The sequence below is a fragment of the Triticum aestivum genome, chromosome 3B (assembly GCF_018294505.1).
Source record: "Triticum aestivum cultivar Chinese Spring chromosome 3B, IWGSC CS RefSeq v2.1, whole genome shotgun sequence".
NCBI classification, from domain to species: domain Eukaryota; kingdom Viridiplantae; phylum Streptophyta; class Magnoliopsida; order Poales; family Poaceae; genus Triticum; species Triticum aestivum.
Window position 1 is genome coordinate 720,720,316 of NC_057801.1, and position 13,945 is coordinate 720,734,260.

The 13,945-nt window shown below is 48.9% G+C and overlaps 1 protein-coding gene across 1 annotated transcript; it reads right to left on the reverse strand.

Moving 5' to 3' along the window:
• Positions 1-2,346: 2,346 nt before the first annotated feature.
• On the reverse strand, positions 2,347-6,883 carry LOC123071997 (stearoyl-[acyl-carrier-protein] 9-desaturase 2, chloroplastic). The gene is made up of 3 exons (XM_044495573.1): positions 6,515-6,883; positions 3,583-4,081; positions 2,347-3,283 (listed from the first exon to the last, which is right to left on the reverse strand). The coding sequence occupies exons 1-3, from the start codon at positions 6,634-6,636 to the stop codon at positions 2,723-2,725; spliced, it is 1,182 nt and encodes a 393-aa protein (XP_044351508.1). The 5' UTR covers positions 6,637-6,883; the 3' UTR covers positions 2,347-2,722.
• Between the last annotated feature and the right edge of the window lie 7,062 nt (positions 6,884-13,945).

Consider the following 13,945-nt stretch of genomic DNA (forward strand, 5'->3'; position numbering starts at 1 on the left):
ACATGTTGCACGTTCTTCAGTTGCACGATCTTTCCCGAAGTAAACTTCAGATCTACCGTGCCAACACCATGAACAGAAGCATGCGAGTCATTCCCCATCAGGACGGAACAATCTCGCGCAACCTGGTAGGAAGAAAACAAGGACACATCAGCACACACATGAATATTGGCCCCAGTGTCATCCCACCAATCGGTGGACTGACAAACTGAAAGTATGGTAAACAGATTACCATACCCAGATGTCGCGTCATTGTTGCTCAGAATGACATTGACAGACTTGGAGTCATGTCCTGACTTCTTGTACTTGTTTGGGCACTTGTTTGCCCAGTGTTCCTCTGAACCACAAGTAAAGCAGTCATCTCTCCTTTTGTCTTTCTTCTTACCCTTCTTCTTAAAGGTAGTATTCTGCTGGACAGAATTCTTTCCCTTGAACTTGTGGAAGTTCTTCTGCACCACATTGGCGCTAAAAGAACCCTTTGTCCCCTTCACGTGTGAGTCCTTTGCTCTCGAGTTCTGCTCAAAACTGAGATGACCGATGACATCCTCAATAGCGAACTCACGTCTCAAGTGCTTGAGAGAAGTAGCAAAGTTGCTCCAACTAGGAGGGAGTTTTGCAATAATGCAACCCGCGACAAACTTGTCCGGTAACTCACACTTCAGGAGCTCTAGCTCCTTAGCAATGCACTGTATCTCATGAGCCTGATTAATTAGTTCATTCTGAGCGGCAAAAATAAGCTCCTGATTAATTAGTTCATTCCTGAGCGGCAAAAATAAGCTCCGGGTCGGCGCGCATCGCGGCAGGGCGGGCGGCGGAGGAGGAGCGCGCGTGTACCACTCATTTTCCCAAACTCCCAATGGCAAGTGTTAGAGCAGCCCTTATAAAGGGGTCTCAACTCTTCTCAACTAGCAAGGTGGGACTAAACTTCCCACCACTTGTCATCTCATACATAAGCCTCAAGATTAACCAGGAATCATTGTTCATATGGGCCTAAAGCCCATCTATGATTCAACAGAACATACCAAACATGGCACCTTAGAACAACTGTCCGTTATCTACATGCATTCAGAACACATATAGCATTCTCTACATGTACAGATGTGCTGTTACATGAGGCATCTATGGAAGGTAAGTGTCAAAAAAGAACATCTATGAGAGGTAAGCCTTTTCTCTAATCTGAACCCACAGTGCTAACCATCAAAGATGGGCAACTCATCTGACCTAATTCAGAAGCCACTTCCTTGAGAAACTAGAATACTATCTTACGAAAGCGACGAGCTAGTTAACGATGTCCACGAGTTCCCACTCCCCAGCCGATCAATTGTTCCAAGTTCCATCTCAGAGCCTTGTCTTTTCTTCTTTTGAGGGGATCTCATCAGAGGCTTGTCGATGAGGCGCTGTTTCATGGGCAGAGGTCGCTTCTCCCTTTGCTGACAGAAAACGAAATGAGTCCTGCCGTTCCATCAAGGGAAAAAAAAACTTTGGCTCCGGACGTCACCTCCCTTTCAGGTGGCAGAGAGGATCTCCGTGTCAGGCCAACTGGTGCCGATTTAGATAGAGGCTTTGCTTGGACTGAAGCCCGGCATCTTTCCTTGACGCCACGTGTCAGCAATCTACTAGCATACTGTGCTGAGCAGAACGGACGATGATGGCTCTTTTTTTCTAGCTGAGGATGATGGCTCTCAACAGAACAGAGGATGATGGCTCTCCTCTCTCCTCTCATTTTGTTTTCACTTCTGAGAGCACGGTGATGGCACAAGGGAATGGTTCATTTCCGAATTTGCAGGTTTTTGGTTTGCCCGCATTTTCGATCTGACTCGGTATCAGCGTCGATAATGATAATATCCTTACGGGCATTTTCAGGATTCGTATTTTGCCAAAATGCAAAATGCTTGATGAATGGCAACAAGTTGAGGTCGTATGCTGCAAATGGCCTCTTCTCAGAAAAGAACAAAAACGAAGATGCTGCAAATGGCAAGGCCGAGTGGTCGGAGGCAGTTTTTGGCAGATCGCTCGGTCCTCAACTTGCACAGCGGCGTATGGCTACCAGACACGATGCCAACATGCACGAATGCACCTGAGCATTTCGTATATCAAACCGTCTGTACCCAGCATATTTTTGCGCGTACGCTAACGCTTTCTTTGAAATGCACCAACGACGGCACGCATTTGGCCACATCCCAGACAGAGCAATCGAGCATATCATGACGGACAGCAACAACTGATTTATGCAGATACGGAAACACCACTGGCCGAATCGTATGCTGTCTCAGATAGACAGACAGGCAGATGGCTACACCCTCTGTTTCCATCATCTGAAGAAAGAAGAGTCCGTACCAGTGAGTGATCTTCAGTTGGAGCTCCGCATTATTATTATCTAACACGGCAGATCACAGGACGACAAACGTTTATCGGTCACAAAACTCAAGGGATCTGAACAACACAAACAGCACACTGCATGCATGCCTCAGTTCATGTCCAGTCCACGCTCCACACGGCCAGCATAAGTTGTACACGAAACTAACAACACACACACGGACGGACGACATCTCCCTATCGCTATAAGGAACGGTACTGACTGACGAACCTGAACCGAAGAACTATGTAAACGAGGCGAGTCCGAACCTCGTTATATCAAAGACAGACTCTCCACATGCATCGACTGACGGGTAGGTACGCGGGAAGCCTGGAACCCAAGGTGGAGCGTGATGGCGGCGTTTCGTGCTCACATCTGCACCTCCCTGCCATAGACCCAGCTAAAGGGCATCTTACCGGCTTGCTTGGCCCTCGACTGGGCCCTCTCGTCCAGCTTCCGGATCCTTCCAGCAAGGGTGCAGAGGTAGTCCTGGGCCTTGTGTCCCTCGCCGGAGAGGCCGGTCAGTTCGGGGACCTTCCACCTGCCAACGAGGAACTCAAGGATGTCGGCGTAGTCCCTGGCGGTGTAGACGCCGAGCCTCTGCGCCACCATGGAGAAATGGTCGAACAGCTTCTCGTCCTGCCCGTCGAACATCAGGTGGGCAGGCATCGCGATCTTCTTCCTCATCATGTCGGCCAGAGCAAGCACGGTGCCATCTGGATCAATCTCAAACAGCTTCTCGACAATCTTGGTGTATGCAGTCTCGTGCCGCTTCTCATCCGAGGCGATGATGCCGCAGATCTGTGCGAGCTTCAGGTCACCGAAGTCCTTGGCATGGCGAGCGGTGTTTCCATGTGAGATGAAGGTCGCACGCTCTTGGAAGGAGGTGTAGATGAAGCCAAGATATGGATTGTTCTCTGTCCTAGGGTCCTGAAAAGAAAACAGCAAAGAGGTATGTGTCAGTTTTACATACTTCTGTGTGCACTGTGCAGTAGCCAACATTAACAGAACAGTTCAAAGTGGTGCAAGGTAAAGTAGAGAATTAATTGGAAGATGGCTCAAATTTTCGAAGTGTGATTTACTGTCCTAAGAGGTGCTCTCAAAAGAATTTCATGAAAGCATCATGTTAGTACACGATGGGTAAGGCGGCGAACAAGTAATATGTGGTTCAAAAAGATAGCAAGTAAAATGGCCAACATAAGCATTGACAAAAGCCGTTACCAACTTACCATCCCAGAGCCAATAAGATACTGGATTGTCTTCTCAATTTGTCTCATGTCCACTCTCCCAGTGAGGTACAGATACTTGTTTAGGAGGTCACCATGCCTATTCTCCTCAGCAGTCCATGCCCTCGTCCAAACAGCCCAAGCAGTGGGGCTTGCACCTGTTTCATCTCGGACACCATCAAGGGTGTTAAGCATAGTCTGGTATGTAGGAAGAGCTTCCTCGGTAATCATGTCTCCGACCAAACAAACAAGATAATCATCAGGAATTTCCTTGGCACGTTCTCTGAGTTCCTTAACTTCATCGTGAAATCCATCAGATGCTGGATCAGGGAGGAAATCCTGTGGCTGCCAACACTTCTCAACTGGCTTCAGATGCAGCAACAGATTATCTCTAGCCCAACCATCAAGAGATTGGAATATTTCCATCTTCTGAGGTGGCATTGAATGTGTAACCTGGACATGGACCTCCTTTGGAGGAGCAAACGTCTTCTTGCTCTCAATCCTGGAATACAAAACAAAAACAAGTTCAGCAATACCCACTTATGTGATGACAACTCCATCACCTGCTTTAGACATTTGACACTTATATTGGAGAAGACCTATGTTGATGTTGTTAACATGACAAGTTATTTTATTTTATTTTTACTCAGGTTGCAATGGTAAATACTAGAGATTTAAACCAGTTATTTACCTATATCATGCAAAACAAACACATGCATTGCTACAGTATGCTATGGATGACACAGCAAAAAAAAAATGCAGAAACACCCACGTAATTCACGTGTGTCCCGAGCATGGAACTGCCCTAGAAAATTAACAACCAAACTTTTGTCTTGTTCGATTTGCAATGAATAGCACATATAACCTGGAAAAGAATTGCTGGAGCATATGCAAGGGCAAAAACAAAAAGGTCATGACATCAAAACTAAAGCCCAGAAGCGATGGAGTTGCAACTCTTAACGCCTGCAGTAACATTTTTACAGTGTATATAGGAGTGTAAAAAAGGTCTATACTTGGAACATATGACTTCTAAGAAAAAGGTATTTAGTAAATTTATATGGGTTCAGAAAGATAGTCCACCAGGCCACCTTATATTTCCTCAGCTTTTCAAATTAATTTAGTCATGCCTGCAATTTTTTATTTTGACATCATAAGCAAAGTATGCATGAAACCAGATTGTACACTGGATTTTGTTAAATCTGAACCCATGCCACCAAAGATTACAAGAGATATGATATCACCACGCAGACCAAGAAACAAGTTATTATAAATACTCTATATGAGTTACATACCAAGATACAAGGGGCTAGTGCGACTGTATCGGTACTGTTTGGCAATGATGTTACATTCAGATATGGTATGATGCATTGGAGATGCTACTAGTATACGTCCATAAATGCACACAGGTGGTTAGGTTAGTAGCTAATGTCATTGACCTACAGGCCCATGCTGCATCCCATACCAACCACGATGTGACTGTGACCCCCATAATGAACTTATTAATGCAAGGATTGCATCAGCCTTATTAGCTAGTAGTATTTCGTTGATATCTAAGTCCCAAGTTCTGCATATCGCTCTCTGAGAACGAACCCTGGATGGAAGAACTAAGATAGTGTGAGAAACAGAAAGATAACTACCACTAGCAAGCTGTCACACTCACTCTGGTACTCTAACCTCACTGCCAGATCTAACTCGGAAAATCTACTCTCGGGTGCAAACCAGGTTCTGTGTTACAGAATCAAGTAGTACAAAATCTACTTAGGTGAAGTTCAGACAGCAGAGTATCCATGTTCTGCGAGAAACCTCGTCATTTTCAAACTTTCGGCATGAAAATCTTGACTCATTTAATTTCTAAGAAACATAAGCCAGTATGGAACCGTGGATGTCAAAGCACCTATGACATGGCACAATCAGTCAGTCAATCGGACCCATCCTCCATCAGGTGTCGTCCTCCTAAACCCATCCTCCATCAGGTGTCATGCTCCTAAACCCATCCTCCATCAGGTGTCATGCTCCTAAACCCATCCTCCATCAGATGTCAGCCTCCTAAACCCATGCTACTAAACCCATCCCCCTTCAGATGTCCTCATGTATTTAATAGCCCGTCAAGCGAGCAGATGAACAACACAGAGCCGTCATAAAAACAGCAGCAACAACCTAGGACAGCAAGCAACTGGGAAAAATTAAATCCCACCGGTACCAAGAACATGGCATGGACCACAGCAGCAGGGCTGCCGAATCAGGCCGACAACGATAGTTCACCTCGGTCTCCGATGTACCATAACGAAGTGGAGTGCCTGATGGTGAATGAGTGAGCGATGATTGCAGGTCGTTGAGCCGAATGAAACCGACCTGAACCACCGGCCAGTACCGAAACAGAGCGCAGTTAATGGAGACGACTACATGGGAGTGGTACCGCGTCCGGAGCCATTCTGGGATGCAACAGTCGTCAAGGGGCAAACGCCCGCGGCACGCAACATGAAGGCCCCAGCGGAGTTTAATGTGGAACGGCCTGACTGGCAACTTTGCAGTTCGGGTGCGGTGGGAAGGGAAGGCAAAACGAACCGTGGGAGCAGGCGGGGCTGGGGTCGATCCGCACAGGGGAACTGGTGGCCTGCGCTCGCAGAAAATTAATGGCAACAGTTGTGCTTCTACTGCTGTAGTGTTTGCGCCTGATCTGAGGAGGAGAGTGCGGCGGCCATGTGCGGATCTGACGACCGGAACGAAGAAGATGACGAAGAAAATGACTGAATTCACATTACGGGAAAGTTGTTCGTGTCGGCACTAGCGCGCATCGCCGCCAATCGGGAACAGAGGGCACCCAACGACGATCCATCCAACCCATCTATCCACGGAGAGATAGGGAGACCAATCTCGCCGCGACGAACGGGGGTAGAACACGAGACGAACTGATGGGGAGAGAGGGGCGGCTTACTTAGCGGAGGCGGAGGAGGCGATGGCGAGGACCCTGACGCTGCCGCTCCTGCGGCCAGCGCGGCCGGCGGCGGCGAGCGGGGGCGTGACGCCGTGGGGGCGGAGCGCCATCCTGGAGGCCATGGCCGGGGGGGAGCCGAGCGCCGCCGTGGCCGTGGTACGCCGCCGGCGCCGAGGAGCGGGTGGATTGGGTTGCGAGTGGTGACGAGGAGAGATGCCGATGCGGTGCGGGGGTGTGGGCTGGCCTCGCCTCGCGCGATCTCAGCCTCAGGTTTTCTCCCTGAGGCTCTGCCCCCGCGGCGCGGCGGTGTCAGTGTGGGAGGGAGGGCTGGACCGCGGTCGACAGAAGCCACGGGTGCGGACTGCTGGGCCGCCACCCGGCCGCGCCCTTATTTATTCCTCGCTCGCTGCTGCTCCGGTCGTCACGTTTTTACCGATTTGGCCTCGCTTCAACTCAAAAATAAATAAATAATACTGATTTGGCCTCGCCCGTCAGCATTTTTATCACACTTGGTCGGCACCGGGGCAGCTGGCTAGGCCAGATTGTTCTTTTTCTACACACGCCGGGGTGGAGTCTAGATCTCCTTTTTCTTAAAGTGGAGGACGAGTCATCTTCGCCTTTTCAGTAAAGGCGATTTCGCTCTTTTTCCTCTTCACTGTTTTGGTCTAATTTTATGTGGATTGTTGTTTGTAGGTAAACTAAATAATGCTAGTTACTTTTAGGACTTCAACCCGTTTCAAAAAAACACTTTTAGGACTTCAATGGGTGACAAACGTTCGCGGGGTAGGACAGCATTTGCGAACGGCTTTCATGACAGTTTTAGTTGTAGGGGGAGGGGTGGTTTATAATTTCTTCAGACTAAATAATGCTAGTTTCTTTCATGACAGTTTTAGTTGTAGGGGGGAGGGGTGGGTTTAGGATGCGAGGGTGATTGGGAGTTCCTTTCCGATGAGCGTTCACCGGTTAGCATTTCTGCACTTCTAAGTAGATTGATTGGTGCGGCCAACTATCAAATTTGACTTCGTATGTTGGTTAGTTGCCTTTAGAATAAAAAGTCGCTTCAGTATATCCCCCCTTCCGCCGCCGTCGTCGACTAGTTCGTTGCCACCACCCTAACAGTCGTCCACCGCCACTCACGACAACACCGTTGTCGCACCGGCTGACCACCCGTCCCGTTTGCCTTAGTCGTCTCAACCGCCAAACCTCCGCCGCCTCAACCATCCCCCAACCCCTCCTTGTTCGTGTCCGGCGCGTCCTCTCAAGTCAATCCTCCATGCGGAGAACTGTACAGCTCCCTTTTCGCGTTTGCAAAGCAAACCATAATCGTAGAAAACCACGATGCCTGAAAAGAAATCCGAGCGGAAAAAACATAGAAAAGACACTAGAGGAGGCGGGGATGGGACTAGAGTAACACACGAAAAAAAAAAGGGGGATCATGTGTGCAATTCAACTTCTTTCATTACGTCCCCTAAAAATAACCTGTCATTAAATCCAGAAGATCGCACGGTTGCGTCCTGACGGCGACATGCGGCCAGCGAGCGGTGGATGAACATACCGGCATTGGTATACCACGGTCGACCAAGCTGAAACGGTGGGCAACGTTGTGCTGCGAGGCCGAAGTGGGTAAGAATATCCCAGCGTTGGAGACAACGTATGTTTTTTATTCCTATAATAATTTGTTTATTACTGATGAACGGAGCCTAGCTACTTTGCATGGGCACAACCGGAATTCCACACGCCGCCGGTCTCCCCCCGCCGCACGCACTCTTCCCTGTACTCCACCACCCCTCCATGTCCATGGTACAGTGCAGTGCGAGCGGCGACGCCAAGTGCCGAGACTGCTCACGTGGCTGGCGACGTCGGTAGTACACGTACGTGCGACGGAGGCTGCCGCCACACGTCCGTTGCGCCGCCGGGGGCCGGGCGACAAGTGTGCGGCCGTCGGGCGAGCGCGGCACAGGTGGTGGAAGCGGAACCACTGGAGAGCATATGCTGGGGTGCGCCTCTGTCTCGGCGTGGAAATCACTGGCGTTTTCACGTGATCCCAAAGCCAGCCAGGGGGTCGTACTCGGGGTGGTCGATGATACCGAGGCGCGGAGAAAGGACAGATATGATTCCGTCACGCACGCACGCACGCACCGCCACCATCCCGGCCGGGCGGTTCGGTTTGGGCGTTTGGCACCAGCAGTGGCCGTGCACGCACGTACGCACGTACGCGTCGTCCGGGTGCATGCGGGACACGAGGTGCGGCTCCCGTGCCAAGTGTGGGTACGTCCCGTGCGATCGGTCGCAGTAGAGTAGTAGGGCGCGAGACCTCCTGGGGGCGGACGGGCATGTAGGGCCAGTTCTTTTGGGCAATTCTCCCAGAATGAACCCCCTCCCCAGCTTCTCCCGGAATTGCCACTTGATATTTTTTTACAATTCCTAAGTAATTAGACCTTAACTAGCTAGGAATTGTAAAAAAAGATGGAGTGGCAATTCTGGAAGAAGCTGGGGAGGGGGTCAATTCTGGGAGAATTGCCAAAAAAACTGGCCCGTAGTGCTGCACCGCACGCACCGGTGCTCCCGAGATTAATGGAGAGGCGCCGTGGCCGTGACCTCGGTTCCCTGCACATGCATGTACTATGGTGCACTACTACCGTGCGTGCGTGCGTGCGTGCGGTCCTTGCTGGGTCGGAGCACGGGGCGGTGCCAAACTTGTGCGATCGAATGTACCACGGGCGTGTTTCGTGCTGCCTTGTGTTTTGGGCGTGCGATGGTGGACTGTGCCTTGTGCGCCTCTTAGTCGTATTGAGTATTGACAGACACACACGCGCGCGCACACACAGAGGCCGCACGGCTCGAGGCCTCCTGTAGGCTGTAGCCTTCTGTGCGGACGGGACGGGTACCGCGCGACTTGGATCCCTGCACGCATGGTGCAGTACCGCGTGTCCTGTGTGTGTGTGTCACGGTCTTTTAGTCGTGCAGGTACTTTTTTGTTGTTGCGGAAAAGTCGTGCAGTACTACTTGGTGGGTCGGAGCACGGGAATGCACTCGGCGCGTGTTTTGTGCTGCATTTGCGTTTGAGCTATTGAGGCCGGGCGTGTGATACTGTCCTGTCATTTTTTTTTCTTTGGGTTTTTTGCGGGTGGCGACACAGTCCTGTCAACGTTGCAGCAGGAGTACGAAAGTTCGAAACGAGGACCGCCTCTGATTAGGTGACGGGGTCAGGATGCTCGTGTTATCAATTGCATCGTGTGGCCAAGGATGCACTCCTGCGGGTGTGCACGTACGTCGTGTGGTGGTGTGTGTGCAACCGCACGGTAGATCAGATTTTTTTTAGGCAAACTCGTGAAAGCTAATTTATTCAAAAACACTAACGCCAACACGTGTGGGCGTTAGTCAACTCGCCCACACGCGTCAATCGCCGTCCACCCCTATTTGCACGAATCTTGGCACGAACCTGATGATTTTGTGTGTCACGTAGTACAAGTCGATTGTGTGGCATGTAAGATAGTTCGCCCACATGCCGTTTTCGTTCCGAAGTCAGCGCTTTCAAGTCCGGGCGTGCGGTAGAACTGTCGTCGTGCCCGCACGCCACGCCCGTCATCGGTTGCCTCCTCCCTCGTCTCGCCACTTTGCCCTCCACTCGCGATATAGTTTACTCCCCTCCCATTCACTTCTCCACAACCCACCCATTCACACCAGTCGCAATCGATTGCGAGGAGAAACCGAGTGGAGAAGGCGACGACGGAGGTGGCCGAAGAGATCGACCGCATTCGCAGCCGTTGGTGGGGCTCGCCGGACCGGAGTGTCGTCGCCGGAGAGCCGCAGATTGAAGGTAAGACTCCTTCCCGTGCTCACATTTTCCTGCCCGCGATTTTGCGCCCCCTCCCTTTTTGGACAATTTTTGATCGAGTTTCGTCGAGATTCCGGCCGATTCAAGGTGCTCCGGCGTCCCCGTCGGCGGTGGAGTCGCCTGCTTGCCATCTAGGACGACATTGTGTAGTTTTTGTCACCGCCCGCGACGGCAGTCATGCTGGTGTGGGCCAAATCCGTCCTCGTCCCCGTCCGCAGCCTAATCCGTTGTTTGCCTTTGCGATTGAGCGGGCGTTTTGCCTCGGAATGCTATGGCCATCAATGTAGTGACTACTTTGTTTGTCAATTTTCAAGGTACGATAGTTGCGAACGAACCCTAGATCTAGGTAGTTGCATTACAAAGTGTAGGATAATGGCAGCCATGGCATTTTCAGCAACTGTCATCACTGATGGCAACTTTTTCCTGATCAACTGTGTCAATTGCCAGTAATATGCTTAGCATATGGCAACTAATTTTGCAAACACACCATGTTGTTGCCATGCTACTGTCATCACTGATGGCCACTAATTTCATGACCAAGTGTGTGAGTTGCCATGAATATGCTTTACATGTGGCAACTAAGTTTTGTGAGCACACTGTGCCTGTTGCCATGTCACTATCATCACTGATGGCGACTAATTTCCTGAACAATCGTGTCAGTTTTGCCATGATTACACTTTCCATGTGGCAACTAAGTTTTGTGAACACACTATGCCTGTTGCCATGCCATATCCAGGAATCAGTTTGCGTTTGCCATGCTGGCTTTGTGATACCTGAATGCTTTCTTCACTGCATTACATGGCAACTCATTTTTATGTGAGGGCAGGGTGTGAGTTGACACATTACATGTTGTGTAGTAGAAGTTTGTGTGCCATTTTTTTCAAATGCCTTTTGTTTGACACGGCAACCTTGAACATAGTACAATTGCTGCTTGTGAATACATGTCAACTCATTTTTATGTGATGCCAGGGTGTGAGTGACCTTATTACATGCTGAGTAGTGGAAGTTGTGTGCCCTTTTTTTGGAGTGCCTTGTGTTTAACATGGCAACTTCAACATATAAGATGTGTTCTGTACATTTTTTTATAAAGTCAATGTGTTAGTTGCCACATCTCATGTTGGGCAATCCTAGGGTAGGGGATGGGGTGGGGGTGAGGGAGTGGGTGTTCAAATGATGTGCCTCATTTGCCACTTTAATTGGAGCCAACATGGCAAGTAGACTGTGCTAGCTGACAAGTACATGTCCAGTTGCCATGTTTCTGCAGTTGCTCTTCCATTTTGACTATTTCTATCTTTTTTTGCATGTTCGGCACATGGCAATTACTGCTCCTTTCAGATGTTTAAACCTTGGGCAGCCATGGAGTTTTTATTGTTGTTCATCGATGATATCCAATGAATATTTTTACTGTATGAATTTCTGTCTATATCCATCGGCTGTGGTTTCATTTCAGCATAATGTGTGTTTTGTTCTTGTTGCAGCACAATGGCTCGTGGCGCCCAGCAAGACGATGATGATGACTTCATGGATGCACCGCAACAGAATCACCCTACTGGTCGGGCAAAAGATAGCGAAGAGGTAACTTTTCCACCCCCATTTGTTTTTTCAATGTCACATTGTGTTTTCAATCTTCGGTTAGAGCCAAAATTTTCACGACATTGAACATGGCAACAAATGATCCTTTTGCTGTTATGCAGAAGAAGAAACGTCATCGCAATACGGCTTCGCAAGAATGCCTGACCATTTTGAATGAAGGATTTACTGATGAGCACAAGGGAGCTACCGGTTCCATGGGGATGCAGGCTCTGATGGATGTTCGCTGCAAGAACTTAGTGAACCCTGTATGCGACTGGCTCGGTGAGATTTATGATCCTGCCTCCAGAGAATTTGTGATTCCGGGACGGGGAAGACTGCCTTTGGATGAGGAATCTGTGTTTTGCACTTTGGGTGTGCCCCGTGGAGAAATCAAAGTCCCATATGAGGTGAATAATAAGATTGAGGAAGCCCTGTTCCCCCGTTTGTTTCCTGGGATGTCAACCATGCCGAATACGACTGTGCTGGCTACTTCGCTGGAGGGCATGACAAGTCATGGCGAGGTATTTAAGATGAAGCTGCTCATGTACTTGATGTCAGCTGTCTTTGCGCCTACCACGTGATATGGACCGAACCTCGTGGCGAGATCCGATACGTTGTTGCGGCCCGACCTTTCACGACACTCCACCTTCAGCAGTCGTAGCCTCTCGCCCGCGCACGCGGTGTACGCGAAGTAGCGGGATTGAACCTTATGGTCCAGCACGAGAAAACCAATCTCGACGACGGTACTCACGCACAAAACAATTTCCACGAAGAGAAATCGCAACACAGAGGTTTTCTAAAGCTTCCTCCAAAACTTAGGGATTTTTAGACAGCTTTCCCCAAAACTCGATACGGGTATTTACCCTAAAAACACGTCGTGTCTATTCATAAAAATATATCCTCCGTACATTGGCCGTAGCCTGCCCTTTTTATAAGCAACCCACGAATAACAAAACCGACCTAACAACTCCAGATTGAAACGGACTCTCTCTCCTATTCAAACTAATCAAAGATTTAACTAATAAAGTATCCGGAGGCTTTGATCACCTAGTACCATATAACAAACTTGGACTCCTTATTTTGGTTGGCACGACTTCTCCTGGGGAAGGTGGACCCCACCCGCATCCTCTCAAGCTTAGCATGTCTCCAATTCTGCTTGTACACCTCATGCAATTGATACACTTTAACTTGCGTGGGAGTGGAATAAACAGAAAGATATCCCTTCTTTTTATCTTGTTGACCGATGCAAACAAATCAAATCTTACATAATTCCTTCCATTAGCATAGGTAACCTTTTCTTCCAAGGAATTAATGCATGTTGGTATTTCCTTGCCAAACTGAGCCTTGTCAATATTGCATGTATATCTCCTGCCTTGAGTTAGTAATTTACCTCGCATGAAATTATCCCCCTTCAATACAGGCACATCCAGGGACTTCTTTTTCTTCTCGATGGAGTAAAGATCAAATGAAGCAACGTCTTGTTTTCTTGTAACAGAAAATAGTTTCTTTAACCCACTCCCAGGCGGTACTATTTTGCGATCATCCACAACACTAACATTAGGCGTGGCCATATCATCCTCTCCTCCTTGAAACGAAACCGTCCTCGGTTTTGAATCAGTCTCTTCAATAATATTTTCATTTGCAAACTGAGGGGCGACCAAAACAATTTCAGGAGCTTCAACCTTCTCCATTACTTCTGATGTAGCTTGAGCAATATCCCGCTTCTTACGATCAGCCATATACTTCTCCGATGTGTACGAATCAAGTGGTACATATTGTCCTCCACGAACAAAAGAAAATTCTCCAGCCGAGTGATATGTCAATTGTCTTTTATCTATCCATGGTTTTCCTAGCAGTATCGTACGTGTATGCATGTGCACAGGAAGCACATCACACATGACTAGATCCTCATATCCACATAGAATGAACTGTACCTCAAAGCGATGCATGATCTTGACAAACTTGTCCTTCCACCAAAGCTCATATGGTTCTGGATGTTCAAACAACCGCAGGTTCAAAGC